This window comes from Cupressus sempervirens, chromosome 7 (genome assembly GCF_028749045.1).
Source record: "Cupressus sempervirens isolate cs-2001-9-10 chromosome 7, ASM2874904v1, whole genome shotgun sequence".
Classification (NCBI taxonomy): Eukaryota; Viridiplantae; Streptophyta; class Pinopsida; order Cupressales; family Cupressaceae; genus Cupressus; species Cupressus sempervirens.
Genome location: NC_143124.1, coordinates 88,763,387 through 88,787,470, shown reverse-complemented (window position 1 = coordinate 88,787,470; position 24,084 = coordinate 88,763,387). Strand labels below are relative to the sequence as shown.

General features: G+C 32.8%; 1 protein-coding gene across 2 annotated transcripts in view; it reads left to right on the top strand.

Annotated features, from left to right (window-relative positions):
* Positions 1-17,936, top strand: part of LOC149545629 (disease resistance protein Roq1-like) — a 31,589-nt gene extending 13,653 nt beyond the window's left edge. Inside the window, exons 4-5 of one of the 2 annotated variants that reach the window (XM_089790744.1) lie at positions 15,105-17,069; positions 17,259-17,936. In XM_089790744.1, coding sequence (XP_089646870.1) covers positions 15,105-17,069; positions 17,259-17,711 — 2,418 coding nt within the window. In that variant the 3' untranslated portion in view covers positions 17,712-17,936. The remainder of the gene's footprint in view (positions 1-15,104; positions 17,070-17,258) is intronic. The other variant, XM_089790745.1, reaches the window with a different exon arrangement.
* The last annotated feature ends 6,148 nt before the right edge of the window (positions 17,937-24,084 follow it).

The following is a 24,084-nucleotide window of genomic DNA, read 5'->3' as shown; positions in this document are numbered from 1 at the left end:
TGATGCATTGCATCTCTTGTTTAATGTCCCTATGACTTTGGTGTAAGTCTATATGGCTTTATAGAATGTACATTATATATTTATTGACATTTAACATTCTGTGATTAAGTACAATTTCATTAATCACTTTTCTTCATATCAAGTATTATAAATGATTGATTGAAATTTTAAATAATTACAAAAAGTTGATATGAAGATCATTTTATTATTTTAGGTGAATATTGTAGTTTTCACAAGATTTATCTTAGAAATTACAGATGTCAACAATAGTTTGTTATTAAAATTAGTAATATTTTTTCCATTCTTATTAACAAACTTCTTTCCATTTTCTAACTTACTTCTATTTTAACTATGCATACAAAATCACAATAAAAAACAACATCTAGTTCTAATTGTTATTAACCTCAACATTCAACATGACTATTATGATATTCCAACTAATCTCCTATTATCTCTTATCCTCTATTTAAAATATATTTTCAAGGGATATAATATATCTATTACATTTCAATACTTGTCCTTAATTAAATCTTAATCTTAATATTCTACTTTGACATTTCATGAAGGTCAAATTGCAAGCTAATATGTGGTACTAACTAACATGAGAATCTCATTACCTTCATTGGATACATTAAATCGACCATCTCTGAAACAACTAAGCTCATGCATTATGTCTAATTAAAACCTTTCAGTGACATCTGGTATTCCATTTAAGTTCATAATTAATTGTACAATTTGACTCAATTCTTATTGTTGGAAATATTCAAGACTATGCTAAGTTTCTGAGAGGAGAGGGGTGAATCAGTAACTTCTAAAACTTTAACAATTTAATCCAATAATTCAATTATCATATCAAATTTAGTTGCATGCATGAGAAATTGAAAACATAGAAGCATCCATAACACTTTGACATAAAGATTTGGTGACCCAGAAACCTTTCAAATAGAAATCAAAATTGGGGTGGGGATGATACCCACAAACTTTAGTACTGTAGCATAAATTTGGTTTGTTAAGGGTTACATTGATCACTTCTGATGATCTGCCCTGTTAGGAGCAAATATGACTGTTATGTCCACATTGTGAGATGTTTTTACATACAATGAAGTATGCATTCGGTAAAGAGATTTGTGAAAAGAATGTTAGGTATACCTTGTGGATGAAATAGTAGATCTCTAATCTGCAACTAAATTTGTTGAATGAGTGCCTGTTGAGTACTGATCACCTTTCTGTGATAGATAAGGCTCTACTACACCTTATGTTGATATGGCCTTTACAATTCTCTCTTCTTTTGCTATATTACTTGCACATTCACTTTCACATTCATTCACTCCTTCATATATTTCATTTCTTGGATGTGATACAATACAATACATATATATATACCAACCCAAATTACATAATTACAAAGTCGGACATTATACAAGTTAACACATATTACAAAGTCGGCTGACATAAAGACACTTGGGTTCTGAAGAATGACTCGGTGAAGTTCTAATACACAATATCCATTGTCATTTCTTGGCATCATCATGGACTCGGTAAACATAGAAGCTCGGTCCATACTAATCACTTTCAAGGTAGTCTTGAAATCAGTTTGCACTAGACTCGGTAGATACTGTGCAACTTGACATCACTTGTTTATCATGACTTAACTTGGTAAACACTATCACCATAAACTCAATTAACACTAGCTTCCTCACATGAACTGTGAACTCAGTAAATACTGATAAACTTAGCATACATTGAAATGCATAGTTTATACTGCTGGACTTCATACTAACTGTATTTGCTCGGTAACCACTGATATGCTTGGCAAACAATGTAAACTGTACAATGACCTTAGTAGCCATACACAATATGAATAAGTGTGTGTCACTAATAACAAACTTGACTAATATGTCAACAATCTCCCCCTTTGGCATTAGTGACAAAAACACTTATTTGCCAAAATTGAATACCTTGTATTCATCACCGTATGATATTGGCTTCGTAGAGTATACTGTTTTTGAGATTTTTCAAAACTGATTTTGTAAGGTATACTACAGTATACTATGCATCTTCTTCAATATACAACATATCTAAAAATTTATTCAGCTATATACATTCTCCCCCATAGCATGTTTCTCCCCCATACTCTCTGTCTCTCTCAAAACAATATATAGACAATATACAGTATACTATGTGTCTCTCCCCCTTTTTGATAGTAATGTCAAAGATTTATTTTGACTTATTTACATAGAGACACCAAAATGAGATAAGAATTCAAAATGTATCTTGAGAATGACTGCTAAGGTTTTATCCCAATTCTCTTATAGGATCTTGATGTGTTGAGTGCAATTTGTACCTCTGCAGATAGCTCTATCATGTGTTCCACAATAGAGAAGTTATTGTCATGGATTAAATTCTTGGAATATACAATATGTTTTTGCATTGTATCCATGTTTAGATGGATCATATTATGTATATCAATCAATGTTGATCGGATCCTTGCTTCTTCTCATAACAATTCAGCCTGTATGTTTGACAAAAATTTGATTTTCTTGAATGTAATAGAGTTTGAGCTAGGGTCAAGTTGCAATTGTTGAGCACTAGCCTTTAGATCTATATAAATTTTAGACAATTTGTCCTTTATTTCCTTTGTGAACTCAGAGACATCACATAGCTTCCCAAAAAGTGATGACACATTTGAACAAGATGTCTCAAGATTGACCAAAATTGTAGAAAACTCTTCTTGATGAATTGCAATTTGTTGAGCAATGTGCTCCAACACTTTATTATCAAATTTCTTTTTAGCCTTCTCAATTAGCTTGTCTTGTCCATTTGTGTCCTCATTGAATTTTTGGCTACTTCTACTAATTGAAACAAAATAGGTTGAGAAGAATCAACCTCAATTCCTGTTGCCTCTGCCAAAATGTTCTTGGCACCCTCAATAATCTTATACTCTTTGTCTCTCTCCTCTCTAAGCCTTTTTCTTGAGGAGTTCACCAAATATCTGCATTTGGTCTAGGGCAACCTTGTAGATATCCCAATTGGGGAATACTATCTCCTTATCTAGATCAATGTCTTCTTCTATCTCCTTTCCTTTCCCCAAAAATTTTGTACTTGGTTGAGCCTTAGGCTCAACTATCCTTGTACTTATTGCCTTTGTATTCGGAATGGAAACAATAGTTTACATACTTGGACTTGCAATAAAAATTGATAATGTATTGACTAATGGAATACTTACAAAAATACTTGAGGAATCCAAAATTGATGAAGTCAAAATTGTAGAATCCAAAATTGAAGTAGACAAAACTAGGGTGCTTGCCATTGAAGTATTCAAAACTGTAGTAGCCACTGTATCCATAACTGATGATACTATCCTAGTTGATGAAGAAGGAGTCTACAACTTGGTAGATAAAGTAGAATTTACTTCTATCATTGATGTGCTGAGTTGAGTAGGGGCAAAGAGTGATTGGATATTTGATGTATCGCTAGTAGTCACAATCAAACTTGTTGAAGCTATCCCCATGCTTGATGTAGTCAATGGTTTGCCCCGGGAGTGAGGAAGTGAGGCAATGACTGCCGTAACTATCTTGACTGGGTCAGTTTCCTCATCATCTTTCTTATCTTCCTTGGTAGCTTCTTGCTCCTTGTACACCTCATAATCAACTATGATAGACTGAGTTGATTCTTCATCATCCTCTTCATCCTTGTCTTTATCATCATCATCATCATCATCTTTTACTTCAACTGGATATTCACTTGGTTTATGAAGATGATAAACATTTTTCCAAGTATTGTTTGCATTCTTCACAACATATTCAATATCATTCATCAAAATTAAACAAGTATTAAACTTAAGAGTCATCTTATCTTCATTTTCCTTTAATGACTTATTCACCTCAGCATCTGTCATGCTCGGTAGTAGTTGCCTTAGGGTTTTCCCATATATGTCTTTGACAGTTTTCTTGGCATGTTCCCATCTTGGCCTAATTTTCTCCATTAATACACTAGGAATCTAAGAGGCTAGCTAGTCGGGTGAATACTTCCATTGACCCATTTTATCGATGACCGAATCTTGAATCAGTTTTTGCTCAACCTCAGTCCTAGTCTCATATTTCAAAGCTTCAAAGTTGGTTATACTAGCTCCTGCTTTTAATTCCTTTAGTCTATCTTGGAAGGTGGGTGGAGGTTGGCTGAATGCCACCTCCTTCTTTGTCAGCCTTCTTCCTTGACCTCCTTGTCCTCATCCTCTGCTTCCTCCACATCCTCACCTTTTCCCTTGGTTAACAAGAGAGGTGTATTTGATTTCAATTTTTCTATTCTCATCTTTCATTTGTTCACCACTTGTGGGAGCTTTATCTCAAGTTCAATCCTAGCCTTAGCTTCATCATATGTACGGAAGTAAGTTGCTTTAGGATCAATTGGCTCATTGACAAGGGCTTCAATGATATCTTTGGTCTCATTAATGTTCACCTCATATCCAAGAGGTTTCACTTGCACAATTCTAGGCCTTACTACCTGAATGCATACCTTGTCACTATCAACCATGAGACATACATCATCCTTGTAGTTCTCAACTAACTTCTTAGGAATTCTGAACCTATTGTTCATTTTTTCTTCAAATGCATCAAAGTAGTTATCCATGATGCTATTATAATTTTCACCCATCTCAGTAATATATTCATTTATTTGGTAGAGCACAGACACATCTTTTCTCCATACAACAATGCCTTTAGATGAGAAAAACTTTTGAACATAAAAGAATAGACAAGTTAATAGTGAACCAAACTTGCATAGGTAATTCTTGGATGTTCTAATGCTTTCTATATTTTTGTTGAACTGTTTCTTCAATAACTTGGCAAGGTCAAATGATAAATTTTTCTTTACTACCTTATATGCCAAGTCCAAGGCTTCACATGACACACTATTCAACCTACTTGAACTGTCTATTTTTTGTGCATTTATGTAAATGCTGAACTTCAACTCTGCATTAGTAACACTACTGATTTTCATTCCCCTGCTATCCCATTTAGATAGGGTTTTCTTCTCCAACTCTATCCAACCTAGGGTTTTCGTTGTTTTGGCTTTGGCTAGCATAGGGAGGCTAGTGATTCGATGAATCATCTTCTTGGTTATCAAAATTGGTTGTTCAAGCCACAACTACCCATTATGCACCCAGCTAAGGATAAACCTATTTGATTTGAAACTCTTGGGACCTATGAGGGATATGTGTTAATCCTTTGGTTTCCAAATGTTTATGCTCAAGCTTCAATACTTCATTAACACATAGTTGACGTAGGGCATCATCCATCTCTAGTGTACCAATTTCTTGAATAGTGCATTTGAAATGAGTATGACTGTCGTTAATAAGAAATACCTTTGGTGGAATCTAGGATTGCGCACCACTTGGGTCTAGAGTTTCAGCAACTGCGGAGTGAGCTTGAAATATGGCACTTTCCATTTAGCTCCATGAACCAACATGTTAGACCCTTTCTTGACCTTGCTGATGCTTGATGCCATCTTTAATCAGTAAACTAAGAGAACTCAAATTTTTTTGTAGGAAATTCACTCAAATCTCTTAATCGCATTGAAAATCGCTTCTTCGCAATAACTCTTGAAAATTCATAGTAAGAAATGAATTCGATTCCTTCCCTTTTGAATAAATTTTTTCATTAATGCTCGATACAAAGGTAGATGAGTTAACATCATGCTTGATAGACTATCATCCACTATTATGCTTTGATTACTTGGCGATGTCTTCTAAACTCGGTAACCATAGGTGTCACTATTACTTTCGATCTTGCTCGGTAGAGTCTACGACCCGATCTTACTCGGTAGAGAAGGTAACTCAGTGATAACTGATACTAATCTTGCTCAGTGATCCCTTTGTATCTTGAATACATATTTGGATCTTTGTCACCTTTCAACTGGAACTGATTTGGATGTTATCTTGATAACCTAGTTCTAGTTCTCCTTTGAGAACTTAATTTGAAGTGGTGGAGTCACCCAATTCTTGAGTGACTTGACCATCACTGCTTGGACTAGTATCCTTAGTAGACTTAGTAATCCATTACTGTCTCATCTACTTTTGGTCATTGTCAGCTTTTTCCTTCTTTTCATCTTCAATTCTACCTGTATTCATGCAATTCTTTGCAAAATGACCAAGTTCTGTACAAAGGAAACATCTTTTGGTGGTGTTACATTTTCTCATATGATGTTTAATACAATTCATGCTAATGTGTCCAAATTCTCCATAGTAATGACATCTACACCACGTATTGTAGTCCCAACCAAATATTGCTTTCACAATTTGCTCTGCTTGATTTTATGTCTTGGTTTTGCATTCTGATGCCTTATGTCCTTGTTTCTTACATTTGTGATGTTTGCCTTCAAATCTTGGTTTCTCTCTACATTTATTAGCCCTATGACCATGCTAACTACAATTGTAGCTCTTTCCATTGAATTTTTGTTTCCCATTACTCCAACATTTGTTTGATGTATGACCTATCTTACCACAGTGATTGCAAGTAGGTCTATGATTCTTTTGAGCACCTTGTTTGGAGGGTTCACCTTCTTCTTTGTATCCAATTCTTACTTTTCCCTTTTGTCTATGGAGATTCTGTTCATTCAATTGATTCATGTATGCTTGAAATTTTATTATCCTTTTATTGAGTTACTTTTTAGAATTTAGATCATTCTGCAATCTTTCATTATCTGATCTCAGGTTCATGATTTCTTCATTTGCATTAGTGAGTTGACTAATGAAGTTAGTCTACTAGAGGGATAGATGTTGAATCTCATTATCTTTACCTTTCATTTTTGCTTTTGTTTTTATTTTTCTCTTCCATGATTTCACGTAGCCTTACTGACTAGATTTATTGCTCTCTTCTTAGTTTCCTCACTTCTTGCAGTGAACCATTCTTTTCTAGGAGTTCTTTGATTGCATTATTTGCTTCATCTAAACTACTTGAAAGGAAAAAGTCTTCAATTCTTTCTTCAATGTAGAGATGATCATTCATCTGATTTGCAATTTCCTTCCTTCTTTCAAGGATTGGAAGAGTTGCTCTTTTGCTTTCTTGAGTTGGGCAATGGCCATTTCTAGATCTAGCTTTTCATTGTCAATAGCTTTGTCAAGTCTGAATATCTTCATAATCCTTGATCTTTGCTCAAGTTGTTAAACTTTCTCCTAAGAACCATAAAGCTCTGATACTAATTGTTGGAAATATACAAGACTATGCTAAGTTACTGAGAGGGGAGGGGTGAATTAGTAACTTCTAAAACTTTAACAATTTAATCCAATAATTCAATTTTCATGTTAGATTTAGTTGCATGCATGAGAAATTGAAAACATAGAAGCATCCATAACACTTTGACATGAATATTTGGTGACCCAGAAACCTTCCAAATAGAAAGTAAAACTATGGTGGGGATGATACCCACAAACTTTAGTACAACAACATAAAGTTGGCTTGTTAAGGCTTACATTGATCACTTCTGATGATCTACATTGTTAGGAGCAAATAGGACTGTTAGGTCCACCTTGTGAGAGGTTTTTACATACAATGAAGTATGCACTGGGTTAAGAGATTTATGAAGAGACTGTTAGGTCTACCTTGTTAGAGGTTTTTGACTGGTTCACCTGTTAGGATGAAACAATAGATCTCTGACCTACACCTAAATTTGCTGAATGAGATTCTTTTTGAGTATTGATCACCTTTCTGTGATAGATAAGACTCTGTTGCACCTTGTGTTGATATGGCCTTTACAATTTGCTCTTCTTCTTTTGTATTACTTGCACATTCACTTTCATATTCATACACTCCATATATTTCATTTCTTGGATATGATGCAATACATTACATATATATACCAACCCAAATTACATAATTACAAAGTCAGCCATTATACAAGTTAACACACATATTATAAAGTTGACCCACATGAAGACATTTGAGTTTTGAAGGCTGACTTGGTGAAGTTTTTATACACAACATCCACTGTCATTGCTTGGTAGATGTCATCATGCACTTAGTAGACGTAGAAGCTCGATCCATATAGATCACTTTCAAGGTAGTCTTGAACTTGATCTACGCTGGTGACACGGTAGATACTGTGCAACTCGACATCACTTGTTTATCATGACTTAACTCGACAAACACTATCACCATAAGCTCGGTTAACACTAGCTTCTTCACATGAACTATGAACTTGATAAACACTGGTAAACTCGACATACACTGAAATGTATGGTTTATACTACTGGACTTCATACTGATTGTATCTGCTCGATAACTACTGATATGCTTGGAAAACATTGTAAACTGTATAATGAGCTCGGTAGCCATACAGAATTTGAATAAGTGTGTGTCACTAATAACAAACTTGATCGATATGTCAACACTTACATCAAAACCCACCACACTATAGGCATAAACTTTGGTGTTTGCACCCCTAGTTACAATCTTTGCAGTTTATGTCTTTGGTCTTCCAAATTTGAGGAAGGAACATGCTTAAGCTAAAAGAGAGAACTCTATAAATATTTTATTGCCACAAATTTCAAATTTAATGGGGAAGCAAACATTACTAACAAAGAAATATCTAGTATTAGCATGTCAGAAAGAGAATTTCTGAGTGGGAATATCTTGAAGTACACCAATGGGTATTGTAATCACCTAAAAAAGGTCATCTAGACTATTAGCCCCCTTCTCAGCATTTTGGCTAAATTACTTAATCATTTACCTAGACCAAATTGCTAAAAATCAATTAATTTGATTATAATCTATAGTTTGACTACACTACCCTAAGTTCATTATTTGATTAAAAGAACATTCCCCCTTTTAATTTTATAAAAGACCTCATTCTCCTAACCCACTCAATGTGCACACATAAAGCATTATTTCTATTTTGCAAATTAAAGGAAAAAACTCTTTTTGTCTCATATGCAAAGTCAACTCTTTGTTTATTGGTTGAGTTGTGTGTGCACATGGATCAATCTCATTTTCAAACTCCACCCATGATCATCCATCGTTTGATCTTGATCTCCACTGTATGTACATCTTTAAATGAGAGAGCTTTACCCCTCATAGGATCCACACTCCTGAGTATTGTTATATTGCAAGTTTACCATTTGAATATTTGAAGAGCTTTGTGGAGAACTTCTACTTCTTGTCTACTTTCTATCATCCATGGCATTTTAGTGTAGTTGCATGTAGATTAGCTTCTCTTTTGCAACAACCTAATATCACATAGCATAACTTGGCTAGTTTTGTAACACATCTCATTTATTTAATCTAGTTGCATTTGTTCATTCCATTCTAGTCTAGATTCATGCTTGCATTGCATATTTGAGGAATCCCTTTGTGGACACTTGCACTCTTGCATCTTGTCTCAAAAAACCTCCCATTGCATGGTTTACTAGCAAGAAGAGTATCTCTAAGGCTTAGCTAAGAGCCTTCTTATGCTTGAAACATACTCTCTTGCACTCTATGGATAGGAACCTCTAAGCCGACATCCAAGCATTCCGAACTCATGGAATCATTTGGATAGAAGGGTTTAGAGTATGACACTTTCTTAGTGTACAGGTATGAGAAAAGCCTTTAGGACTACAATTTAGTCTCATCACATGCAATACAAATTTTGAGAATAGAGGTGCCAATCCCCTTGAAAAATGGCAACAAGAATAGTACCACCTTGCCTTTTGCTGACAATAAGGCCTTTACTACCGACACCAGCTAAATAGTCAAATATTTGCATCTTTATGCCAATGCCACGACCATGTCCATGGATCTATATGACCATCCCTTTGGTTGCACTTGCTGAACATGAACATTAAAGACATACTACTCCACAGTGAAAGAAATTTTATCAATGAAATTGGTTTTTCTATGAAAATAAATTGATTATCTCATTTTTAGGTATGGGGGTTTTAATGGTAAAAAAAGAATGATGTGTTTGTTGAATTTTATTTATTTATTTTATAAATTGATTATAAATTAATTTTAATATTTATGTAACCTAGAATATTAGGCTAGCATTTTTTCCAAAAAAATATTAATATCACTTGGATCAATTGTATGGCATTTCAACTTTATCCAAGTAAGTTTTTTAATTGAAAAGTTTATTATATTATTATAAAATAAATAATATCATTAATGTTATTACTTTTTATAATTTTAGCCTTATGTTATATTTTTTGAAAATAAATATTAAATTTAAGTCAACATCTAGTTAAGATGTAGATGCTATTATTAAATTATTATTATTTATATTATTAGACTATATTTCTATAATTTAATTGATCAACATTTTTTTGAATAAATTTGTCTTAAATTTTCAAAACAATTACAGTTTCACAAACAAAAGTATATATATTCTTAATATTTTTATTAAAATTTAAAAAAAACACTATAAAGTAATTTAATTTTGTATTTTTTTAACAATAATCATAATTCATGCTTAATGAAAAATTAAACAATTTCTCTAATATTTTTTTCCCTCTAAGGAACAGTTTCTTCCATTTAAATATAATTTATATTTTACATTATATAAAGTATAAAGAAAAAATATAAATTATGCATAAATTTAATACGATATAAAAAATTCTCTCTTGGATACATTATATATATTTTTAAATTAACAAACATATCCTAACAAAGATGTTTATTTCAATTAGATAGACTTAATTGAATAAAGTCTTAAATGCCACACAATTGAACCAAGTGATATTAATAATTTTTAAAAAAAGTACTCGATTAATATTCCAGGTTACATAAATAATAAAATTAATTTATAATAGATTTATAAACTAAGAAAATAAATTTAAAATAAATAATTCACATTCCAAAGTTTAACCGTTAAATACACACGTCATATTTTTTTGATATTAAACTCCCAAACCTAAAAATAAAAAATGAAAATATAATCAAATTATTTTGATTGAAAAAAAAAAAAATTGATAAGATTGTTCCACTATAGAGGAGTTCCTCTCTAATTGTTCAACAAGTGCAGGTGAAAGGACAATTGTATAGATCTATGGACATGTTTGTGGCACTACTACAGGGGTGCAAATATTCAACTATTTGACCAGTGCCTTTGCTACCCCTAGAGTCTAGACTAGTTCCACCACCATCCAAACCACCTAGATTTAAATTCAAATGTTTTGTTCCACTGGATCGAAGAGACATCCACCATTAATCAAATCTATGAAAATACTAATTGTTATATTTCTATTTGTGGATAATGGCTTACATATACATATATGAGCTTGACATAGGGAAGTATACAAAATCACTCATAATTTGTATCCATTTATTGCTAGCTTAATAATTTTGTTAAACAATAACATTATATTTGGAAATAAGTAAAAATAAAATCATAGAATTGATTTTTTTAATCTATAGATATTAATATAATTACATTTGAATGAAATGAAACATAAAAAAAGATAGAATTGAGACTTAGGTCTACTACATCATAGGTCAAATCATGCCAATTTTTTCGGTGTGCTTTAGTAGGTGATTCAAGAGCTTAAAGCTAAGGTTTTAGCATTTGGGCATTGAATCTCTTTGTAGAAGTTGTGGGGTGCGAAGTGGTGGAAAAGTGCCATTTAAAACACTCGTGTAATATCTATTATGTTCACTCCCTAGTAGTTGGTCACCAAAAAATATAGTACCTATGGCACAAGTGAATATCTTTTAAGCAATTATAATGAAATAATTTGTCATCACTACGTATGGCTCAATGATCACATTTTTTAATAGCATACCTTGTGCATGAATATCTTAAGAAAGCACTAATATATTGCATTACATGAAGCATCGATCTGACTTATATAGAGATATTGGTCAATATATCACTGCAATAAGATCAATTCGAATGAAAATAAAATTGAACTGCTAAATTTGATACTTGCATTGTACATGAGTTGAAACCTCCTAGGATACACCCAAGTTTGGAAAGGTCAAGCATTAACGGATGTGGAGGAGAATAATCCTTCTAGGAACACATAGATTTTGGAATAGAGAGTAACTAAATGATAAAGTTGTATATATTGAGTCAGCTCATGGTTTCCCAAATTATGTTTCTTGTTGTCAAGTTGAGTGGTGGGTGATTGAGCACAATAGTAGCCCACTGAAAATCCTTGGCCAAGGTAGCTTGTCACAACGATCATTGGAGGTTAGAGTGCTAGCTAATAGAGGGGAGGTTGATGGAGGATATCCATAACCTTGTTTTTTGCTCAACTAACCCTCTAACACTAGAGTACTCGAGTGGCTAAACCATGGTGCCCCATGCCTATCCCGAGATAGGGAGAGTCTTTCTCGATTGAGATTGTGTGGGGATAAGTTAAGGTCTGTGGTTGGGAGGTTAAGCCCATGTTAATGCTTCTCCTCTCCACCAATGTCGAGGCTTTCTCAGCATAGTGATCATCTTTTGCACTATGTACGATACTTGAATTTTGCTATCCTATTTTATAATTAACATTGTGATTATATGATCATGGTACTTAGTTTTTATATTTCCTTAAGTTGTTCAATAAAGATTGTAATTAAAATGGGAATAGTAATTATGGAAGTTGTAACTAAATTATTTCATAAGTAGATCGTTAATTCAGTATTATACTCTTGAATGTGAAATGGAATAACTAAATTAGTTTTCTTTTCTCTTTCAAATGAACTAGTTGTTAATTGTTGATTTGTCATTTTGTTATGATTAATGACATATAACTTAGATTAAATTTGGGTATGGAAAAATGGAATGCTATATATATATATATATATATTAGACATAATTTTTTTTTGGGAAAATATTATATTAATAATAGACACTACATAGAATTTTTTCAAGAAAATATTATATTAATAATAGAAACTAGTTCCAAAAAGGCTCCTAGAGAAAAGAAATAGTGAAGAAAAAATCTAGTCATTGCTTGATACAAAAAAGGAATGTAGAAGAAAAAATATTGTACTGAGAGAGTATTAAACACTGTGAGCCCTAAATCTAAATCCCAAAAACCCTTACATCAATTCTCCAAGAGGAGAGAACTGATAAAAAGGATCCGAAAACCATGCCTGAAACCCGACTCGTAGGACAATGACAACATTAAAAAGAGTACAAGTTAATTGCATTATGATTGTTCAAAAGCCCATAGCTCATATGAAGACAAAAGTCAAACTAGATATTAACTAGTGCAAGAGTAAATGCCACAAAGTAGAGCCCAAAAATTACCATTAGTGTTCTTCATCTACAATACAACAATGAGATTATGGTGATAGAAAGAAGGTCAATCCAATGTAGATACAAGCTTGCCACATCGCTAAACTGTATATGAAATCTCAAAAGAATAGGTGAGATCCATAAAATAATAAACATATGTAACAAAAGAGAAATCCAAATAATTTTGCTATGAAATCCTTTGATGCTAACAGTCACCAAAATAAGCATAACGAGCAGCCAAAATGAAGACCCAAGCTAGAAAGGTTCTAAAGATGTTCTTTTGTGATAATATTAACCAGATTAGGGAAGACAAGAGGATTAAGTAGAGAAAGTAAGGAATTAATAATAACCCAATCAGTGCCCAGATTGGCTAGCAGACAATCAACTAAAAGACTGTATTCTCTATAAGTATGCATAATGTAACATTCAAAGATTGAAAAAAGAATTCAAAAAACTTGAAGCATTATATATTGGATGTACCAGTTATACGCATTACATTTAATATGTGCATTAACAATAATGGCCGAGTCCCCTTCCACATACAACTTAGATATAGACATTGATTTTGCAAGTTTCAAACCAAAGAGAAAGGCTAAGGCTTTAGCTATGTTATCGGTACCCAAAGGGAGAGGAGGAGATTTAGCTAAATCACTTGACCTTTAAAATCCCTATTGACTATACCATAGCTAGATTTACTTGAATTCCTTACTTGGGGTGATCCACTTAGTTTGTGCTTGGACCAAAGGTACCTTGGATGGGCATAATGGTGATGGTAGATGAATACATAGTTGTCCTAGGAAGAAAAAAACATGATTACCCTTGTACTTAGGCACTGAAGCATTAACAAGCTCAATAATTGATCTTTCTAATCCTTTCAAAACTTGGGAGATTGAAGATGAAATTAGTCTAAAAATTCTCTTATTTCTCTCCCACCAAATGGCCTAGACTATAGAGGCAGGGATATACTTTCAAAGATGTGAAAACATTTATTTAGTGTGCAGAATCTGTCATGCCTAAAAGAGAATTTGTTAGGTGGATGCTTACTTGTAACCATTTGGGAAGGTGCATAGTTTTTATTTGAGCAGATCAACCATCTTCATCCGTTGATTGGAGAATGGAGAAGCGATCTGAAATTTTTAGGGTGCCTTGTTTTGCATATTTTGTCTTGAAGAAATAGGATTTTTGTAAATTTTGTATTAGCTTAGTTTTTTGAAAGAAAGCATATTTTGTAGTAATTCCATTATTTGCTTTAAACACAGTGCTTACTGAGTTCGCCATTTTAATTTGTATTTACCACTCTTTCTGAATGAAGATCAGAGCCATATTACTATTGAAAGGTTCAAGTAAATATTCAACTTAAATAGAGGGCTCTGAATGGGAAAGTAAATTGGAATATTGGAGTAATATCTACTAGTATTAAGATGGTATTGAGTGGCCTCGAGAAGTTAGAAATTAATCATAAAAGTTTTCTGTCAAAGATTTTCACTATTGTAATTCGCTATTCCAGCCTTTAAAGCTATCGAAATTGACGCCAAAAAAAATCTTATGGATGTGAACTTAACAAAAATATAAGCATAGATTTAAGATAAGAAGAAAAAATTAATTACTAATAACATATATCATCGTCAGAACTCAATCCCACATTGACTGACTCTCATAAACTAATCACAATAATACACTATGTATTCTGTGTCTTTTTTGTCCATACAAAACAGCAGGGAATGCCTTTATAATGTGTTCCCGAGCCTTTGAAAACGGGAAGAGAAATCTAGAAAAGTTTCGCTTTACATGCAGCTTTATTTGTGAAATAACAGAATCTAATCATTGTCAAAAGTTATCATTCATGCATCTTAAATAATTGAACTGAAAGTAATCCTAGAAATGATGTTCTAAATCTTTCCATGCAGATCTCTCCTCATCAGCATCAATTATCTAAAAGTAGCAGAGATTTACAGAAAGTATCAGTTAGTGGCGATCCTATTCAACTTAGAGAGCTAATTATCAATTGGTGTCCTGAGCTTGAGGAGCTGCCAAGTCTCTCCAGACTAAGCTGCATGGAGAAAATTGATATTTACAATTGTGAGAAGCTAAAGACCATAACTCTGCCAACAACGCTCACCAGTCTGTCTATATCAATTTGCAGAGATTTGCAAAGAGTGTCTGGAAATGGTGATCTTGTTAAACTTGGACGGCTAATTATCGGTGGGTGTCCTGAGCTTGAGGAGCTGCCAAGTCTTTCCAGACTAAGCTGCATGGAGAAAATTGATATTTACAATTGTGAGAAGCTAAAGACCATAACTCTGCCAACAACGCTCACCAGTCTGTCTATATCAATTTGCAGAGATTTGCAAAGAGTGTCTGGAAATGGTGATCTTGTTAAACTTGGACGGCTAATTATCAGTGGGTGTCCTGAGCTTGAGGAGCTGCCAAGTCTCTCCAGACTAAGCTACATGGATAAAATTGATATTTACAATTGTGAGAAGCTAAAGACCATAACTCTGCCAACAACACTCACCAGTCTGTCTATAACAAGTTGCAGAGATTTACAGAAAGTATCAGTTAGTGGCGATCCTATTCAACTTAGAGAGCTAATTATCAGTGACTGTCCTGAGCTTGAGGAGCTGCCAAGTCTCTTCAGACTAAGCTGCATGGAGAAAATTAAGATTGATTATTGTAAGAAGCTAAAGACCATAACTCTGCCAACAACACTCACCAGTCTGTCTATAACAAGTTGCAGAGATTTACAGAAAGTATCAGTTAGTGGCGATAGACAGCTAATTATCAGTGAGCTGCCAAGTCTCTCCAGAATGGAGAAAATCAAGATTGAAGATTGTGAGAAGCTAAAGACCATAACTCTGCCAACAACACTCACCAGTCTGTCTATAACAAGTTGCAGAGATTTACAGAAAGTATCAGTTAGTGGCGATCCTATTCAACTTAGAGAGCTAATTATCAGTGAGTGTCCTGAGCTTGAGGAGCTGCCAAGTCTCTCCAGACTAAGCTGCATGGATAAAATTGATATTTACAATTGTGAGAAGCTAAAGACCATAACTCTGCCAACAACACTCACCAGAGATTTACAGAAAGTATCAGTTAGTGGCGATCCTATTCAACTTAGAGAGCTAATTATCAGTGAGTGTCCTGAGCTTGAGGAGCTGCCAAGTCTCTCCAGACTAAGCTGCATGGAGAAAATTAAGATTAATTATTGTGAGAAGCTAAAGACCATAACTCTGCCAACAACACTCACCAGTCTGTCTATAACAAGTTGCAGAGATTTACAGAAAGTATCAGTTAGTGGCGATAGAGAGCTAATTATCAGTGAGCTGCCAAGTCTCTCCAGACTAAGCTGCATGGAGAAAATCGAGATTGAAGATTGTGAGAAGCTAAAGACCATAACTCTGCCAACAACACTCACCAGTCTGTCTATAACAAGTTGCAGAGATTTACAGAAAGTATCAGTTAGTGGCGATCCTATTCAACTTAGAGAGCTAATCATCAGTGAGTGTCCTGAGCTTGAGGAGCTGCCAAGTCTCTCCAGACTAAGCTGCATGGATAAAATTGATATTTACAATTGTGAGAAGCTAAAGACCATAACTCTGCCAACAACACTCACCAGTCTGTCTATAACAAGTTGCAGAGATTTACAGAAAGTATCAGTTAGTGGCGATCCTATTCAACTTAGAGAGCTAATTATCAGTGAGTGTCCTGAGCTTGAGGAGCTGCCAAGTCTCTCCGGACAGTGCCGCCTTGTGATTGATTTTTGTGAAAAGCTGAAGAAAATATCAGGTATTGAAGAGCTGCCTGCATTACAATGGATGCAACTTGGTCATTGCAGCAATGCATTAATACGTAATTGCATTCATAATTTGAAGGTAATGATATCAATACTTTTAAGACAATCATATATGTATGATAAGCGTTCTTTTACTTCGTTTCTGATCTTCACCTTTATTTCTGAATTTGTTTTCATAGTATAGTCATATTTTCAAATTTTTTTTTCCAATCTGTAATTGGGAAGAAATATCCGGCACGAACTGAGAATGTTTTCTTCTCCATTTCAGAGTGTGCCGTCACATGGAATGATGATGATTGGAAGAGCAGTGGGCGGAGCGGAGTCATGTTTCAACAAAGATCTGTTTTGTGATTGTATTGGCGTCGATGAAGTCATTGAAAATAGTGATTGTGGAACTTCTGCCATATTTTTGCCTAATACTAACGCAGTAGTTGTATGCTTCTTGGTTATTGTTGACAGCTCTGATTTAGCGGAAGATATAAATAGAAACTTACCTTTTCATTTACGTTTCCATGACATTAAGATGCGTCAAGGAGAATGGATAATTACGATATTTTCATCTGGTGCTTCAGAATCCTCTTTTTTAGAGGATTTTTTTCAACATCATTTAAGGAAGTATGGGATAATCAAGAAGAGTCTTCACATAAAGGTGAATGGTGAAGAACGGAAAGTTATGGGTGTGTATCATACAATTGCTGATAAATTACATCGAGGGGATTGAGAGATAGGCATCAAAGACGAAGGGTAGAAAAGCGTGTAAGTTATATTATTTATTAAATGACTCTTCTTTTATGTTGTTTTATTTCAGAAGGATAAAAGATGTCATCTTTCTTTATAGAGTTTGAGTTGTCTTTTAAATTTTTTTGAGAGAGTATAGTTTATTTATTTTTAATATGAATTTTATTTTATAATAATAAATATAAAAGTTTAATTTTTTGTTTTAGCATATTCATTTTTATTTTGTAGTCTAAGTTTCAAAATTCTTTTACCTAATGAGAAGTTTTTTAAATTTTTGAATTAATTTAATAGTTCTTTTTAATTAATAGACAAATTGACAAATGACAATTTCAAATGATGGTTTTAATAATAATCATTTGGTAGTTCTTGTTGTCTCAATAACAATAAATATTTTAAAAATCTTTCAATATGACTCATTGTTCTCTAATAAAAAATATTAACATTACTCATTTCTTTTCAAACAAACCTAAGTTTTACAACCAATCATTTTCTTTTATGTTTCACTCATCTTCTTTTATTATCTATAATGTATGTCTCTAAACAAAATTGAATCGTGCTCTCCTTTTCATCCTTTAAAATAATTTTCCTTTACTTTTTCTTGATATTTCCAAAGAAACAAAAAAATTAAACCTAGTGAGATAATGATTAAATAGAGATCTATAATATTTTATCTTTTATTTATAAATTCTCAAGTTCCAATTCAGTGAAAGAGTAATTGTACCTTTGATGTATTTAGAGTTGCTTCTTTCAATCTTCATGATATGATATTTCAATATAGAAGATAATTTAAGGATGGATTCAAATGAATGCGTGTGCTTAGGTGAGCTTAAAAATGATTGCTGGATAAAATTTAATGACTGTGTAAAGTGGTAGACATGGACTTTGATTTATAGTTCTTTTAGAAGAAAATTAAATATTTGAGATTAGATTCGAAGATTAAGGGATATAAATAGATGACAAAATATGGTTTGAGGTTAAAATTCAAGTGTCATCTATAGATTTATAAATCCATTAGGAGAAACCAAGTCTTCTTACATGTGTAAGAATGACATATTAGGAGAAAAATGAAGTGTAACTTCTAATTTATTTGAGAGACATCAATGCATGTTTTGAGTAATTGGAAGGCTTTATGAAGGTTTCACAAGGTAGAAAAATAGAACTACCTATAATACCTTTTCAAATATAAAAATTGGGCCACGCATGGACTTTAATTTATAGTTCTTTTAGAAGAAAATTAAATAGTTGAGATTAGATTTGAGATTGAGGGATATAAATAGATGAAAAAATATGGTTTGAGGTAAAAAATTTAAGTGTCATCTATAGATTTATAAATCCATTGGAAGAAACCAAGTCTTCTTACATGTGTAAGAATGACACATTAAGAGAAGAAAAATGAAATGTGCCTTCTTGTATATTTGAGATGCATCAATGAATGTTTTTGAGTAGTTGGAGGGCTTTATGAGGGTTTCACAAGGTATAAAAATAGAATTACCTATAATACCTTGTCAAGGTATCAGAGGTAAAAGAGACTAAATAGACTAGATCATCAAGATAAAGGACTCCAATACCTCATTGGGGTATTGGAATTAATAGGAACTTTGATACTTTGGGGTATCAACCTTGAAAGGGATTCGTAAGTTTTAGATGTCGATAGAGTAATTGTTCATTGGAATGATCAAACAAGGTAGGAAATATCATATACCAATTTCTATTTTTCTTCCATCTAATTTCTAATTTTCTTCCATCTCATTAGGAAGGGTAAAGTACCCACTAGACTAACTAAACTCAAGGGTTGAATGAGTGTAAGGTTTTAACCATTTTCTAAATATTAGATAGATAGATAGAAATCAAAATGAAGGAAATGATAACAAGTAGGATTAAATAGGATGCAATGGGCATAATCTATACATATAGACAACAAATAGGTTGACACAGTTTTTTTAAATATAGATTTGAGAACAAGAAAAGGCTATAACCTATAGAGAATCTTTCAACCAATTATGTATGTCAAAGGTGATGTAGTTAATAGTGAGTGAATGAAGTGAATTATGCTTGTGGGAGTCACCCTTCCTCTATCAAAAGTTGACATGCCTTAGTGAATTTGTGAATGAAGTTTTGCTACTTGTAACCTTCACATGTAAAAAAAGGAAAATGTTGGGTGAAAGGGGTTTATCTTAGTCAAAATCCTATAAAAAAATCAACCTTGAAATCAAATTGAAAATGCATAAATGAGTAAGCATGATATAAGTCTCAGAAGCTTGATAAATTTTTATTATCACAATAGATGAATCACCCATGAAGATGCATGAAATTTATCTTTATATTTTCTTGATATTTGATATAGGATCTAGGAATACCATGAATGCCTTTACATATGCAAAGATCTAGACCTTACTTTATCTTCCATTTTGATGTTCAATTTTACTTGATTACTCCTTAGATGGTTGATTTCTTGAATCCTTATGCTTGATTACCTTGATTGATATGAGATTGATTCCTTTTCCTTGGCTCAATCTATTCATGACTAGAATAAGTGAGGTTTCTATTTATTTGTACCTTTCCAAGTCTATTCAATTCTCAAGAGGTGAAGTAGCATAACTTAGGATTCAAAATCCCCCTCGAAATAATAATACAAAACTAAAAATCAAATTTGGTCTCAAGTTAGTGTGTTAAGGGAGCCTCTCAACATATATGTCAGAATATTTACAACTTTCAACATATATTTCAAGTTTCTCTTAATGAGTTAAAAATGACTCAAGTTTTAATTCAAAGTAAATTTTGATATAATGATTTTAAAATTTTTTCCAAATTGGGGCATGATTAATAAAAAAAGGGCATATAAATCTTGGACACTAAAATAAAAAAAACTAAGGACCAAGATTATAAGTTCTTATGATTCAAGATGCTACAAGATCCAATATCATAATCTGTATCAAATATAGGAAAGGTTTGGAACTGATTTGAAACCAATATGAGGTATCAATGATGGGTAGGGTCTACTAGTATAAAAATTATCAAAATTTGTTGAGGCCCTATACCTTTTGTGAAATTAGTCACGAAGGTTGTTTGAAACCTTCAATGGTATTAGAATCACTAGAGATTGAAAATTTATTTGTTGCTTATTTAGTTGAGGTTTGATGCCTCAATATAAGTTAAACATTATTCAAGCTATTGGAATTTGATGAATTTTGATATCTCAATAATACATTACATATAGAAAAGGATAAATAGATTATTCTTCATCATAACCATTTACAAGTTTTGACACCTACCAAGACATAATCCTTTGATAAGTTTAAATATGTTCTATGATATCAAACTTGGATGAAGTTGAATTAAGGATAAAGAAGAATATATAATGTCAATGAAATGTATACAAGTTTTGATTTCTAGTTTTTTCCTTCTTTAATATGGCATCATGAACAAAATAAGTGGAATAACATATTAAATATTGTTATTGGTTCAATGAGAGAATAATAGTAGCATAATTATCAAGGCATTGGAGAGATATGATTTATGAAAGATGATATTGAGAGGAGATAAAAACATGTCATCTCAATAGGATGAATGAATTCAAAGAACATGGGTGTAATCTAAAAGTAGATAAAGGGTTAGATGGATATATGAGAAACAAATACTTGATAATAAGGTGGTGGGAGAGATGGGGGGATTATGAGAGTGATCTTGCAATGGTACGAAAAAGCATAAATTGTTATTATACTTGATATTATGCACAAATTTATAAGGAACTAGAGGGTTACAATATGCCAAGTTGGTGTAAAAAGGTCAAATACAAATGCATTCCTTCTAAATTATAATATGGTATACAAAGATGACCTTATGGTTTTATGGTGGAATGATCTTTATAAATAGAAGTAATGAAAATACAAACAAAAAAGCATATAGAATAATGTACAAATAAACCAAGATTTAACCCCTAATCAACCTAAAAATTAATTGATTGATGATGATGAAGAAATCAATTTTAATATTAAGAAAATTTTACATATTTAAATTTTTTTTTTGTCAACAATAATGAGTATATATTAGGAATGAGAATGACATATCTATATTTTAATAATTGGATTAATCATAATCAATGGATTGTCAACATATTTTAGATCCAAATTGATGGATTTCTTATTGCTAAGTTAGATTGCATGGATATATGCATGAGTTAGATTTGGTTTAAGTTGGTTGGACCACTTTTAGACATTTAATATTTTATTAGATTATAAGATAGTTCACGTACCATCTTAAATTGGAAGAACTTCAATTCAATGATGATTCAACACCCATTTAAGGCGAGATCATCATTCTCTCTGCACCTTTCCTTCTTTCTTCCCTTTTCTATCCTTTCTCCTAGGTGCAATTGAGGTAAAACCTAATAGATCCTCTTTAAAGCATCTAATGTTCATGGTTTTAAGCTTGAGGTAAGATCTATTCACCTAGGTCATCCTTTCCCTTCATTTAACCACTTTGAATCTACTATCCACATTGAAATTACTATATCTCAAATTCTATGCCTGATTTATGGGATTCAAGACCTATTTTGGGATCCCAAAAGGATCTTGGAGGTTCATAGCTTTGGTTATCAGGGGGAAATACACCCCTAACTAGGCTCTATTTTGGGTCCTCTATTTAGGTCTCGTGTTTAGATGCCTTTGGGGTATTAATTCCTAGGCAAGTTGGCCTATGAGAGTTAGTTAATCTTGAGCTCTATATAAACCCTTCCATTTGCTTCATTTCTCATCCAAGAATTCTATGATCAAGAACTTGCACTCAAGCTCTTAAGTTCTCAATAATTCTTCAATTATTCAAGGAATTCAAGAAATCTCTCCATTGAAGATCAATGATTCATGCATTCAAACTATTGAAGGATTTTATCTTCTATTGTACTTTCAACATTCAAGATCTATTGGCAATGGGCTAGTGTCCCTCATAGGGTTTGTAACATGGCTTAAGCACTTCCTGTGGTTCTATAAGACTATTGGTCATATTAGGCATTGACAGGTCAATCTTTTGGTGTAATGATGACCTTGTCCTTTCTAACAATTGGTATTAGAGCTTGGTTATAGGTATGAATCCTGTAAGCCATGATGAGAGATGCTAGGAGGGAGATTGTTGGTAGTGGACCAATCTCCCTCATAGGGTTCGTGACATGGCTTAATCACTTCTTGTGGTTCAATAAGACTATTGATTATATCAGGCATTAACAAATCGATCTTTTGGTGCAATGACAACCCTATCCTTTCTAAGAAGATCTCCCTTCATACATTCAAGATCATTTTGGCATCTTCTACATTCATCCTTTCAAGATCTACATTCATCCTCTCAAGGAATATTACAAGCATATTCATTCATGAAGGTTTTGGTTTCACTTTGATTTCATTGCTAGGGTTTTTTGAAGTTGACTCAAAAGCTATTGCATCTATATACTTGATTACATTTCAAATTCAAGATCATATTCTTAGATTTACATTGCTTCATGTTAGATCCATCACTACTACTTTCTAGAATTCTATATTTATTTTAATTCAAGGTTAATTCCTAAACTGGGGTTTTACTAAGGAAAACCCCCGAAACAAAAAACAAACAAATATTTTATTTTGCAGGTTTCAAATTTTGAATTGTTAAATAGGTTGTAGATCTAGATACCCTTTTCAACTTTATGTTGAATTATGAAATCAAAATCAATGTCTCTCTCATTCCATCAGGGCCAACCGGATTTCCCTTGAAGCATCAATGGTGACTAGGTTGCCTATGATCATCTAGTTTGTCCTTGATAGATCATAGAACAATTTATGATTTTTGTCCATCTCACAGTTTTCAAACTAGAGTGTGGGAATCAACTCTTTCAAAGGTTGTTTAATAGCTTGTTTACAAGTTTGTATTTCATAAGTTATATCCACTTTCATTTCTATATACTCTATCATCTCATCATATCTTTATATCTCAACTCTATATTGGTTATCTTCTTTCTTAAATCCTCTTAAGGTGGAGGTGAGGGGGAAATAAATATGAGTTATTCATTCCTTTTGTATTAGGGTTTGCATTAATACTCCCTTTTGTATTAATAAAACCTAATAAAAGGCACGGATCTTGGTTTTTCCCCTTCTAAATTTGTTAGGGTAGTTGATTCCATTTTATCCTTACACAATTTTGGTGAATCCAACTTTGTATACACTTTTCTTATTGGAGTTAGTTTCTTTGCATTGGGTGTTTACCTCATTTTTGGTGAACTCGATCCACTTAAATCTCTTGTATAATTTTTGAGTTAGATTATTGCATTTCATTATGTGTTCATCTTCATTACACATTTTGGTGAACTTGACTTCCTATACACTTTCTTATTG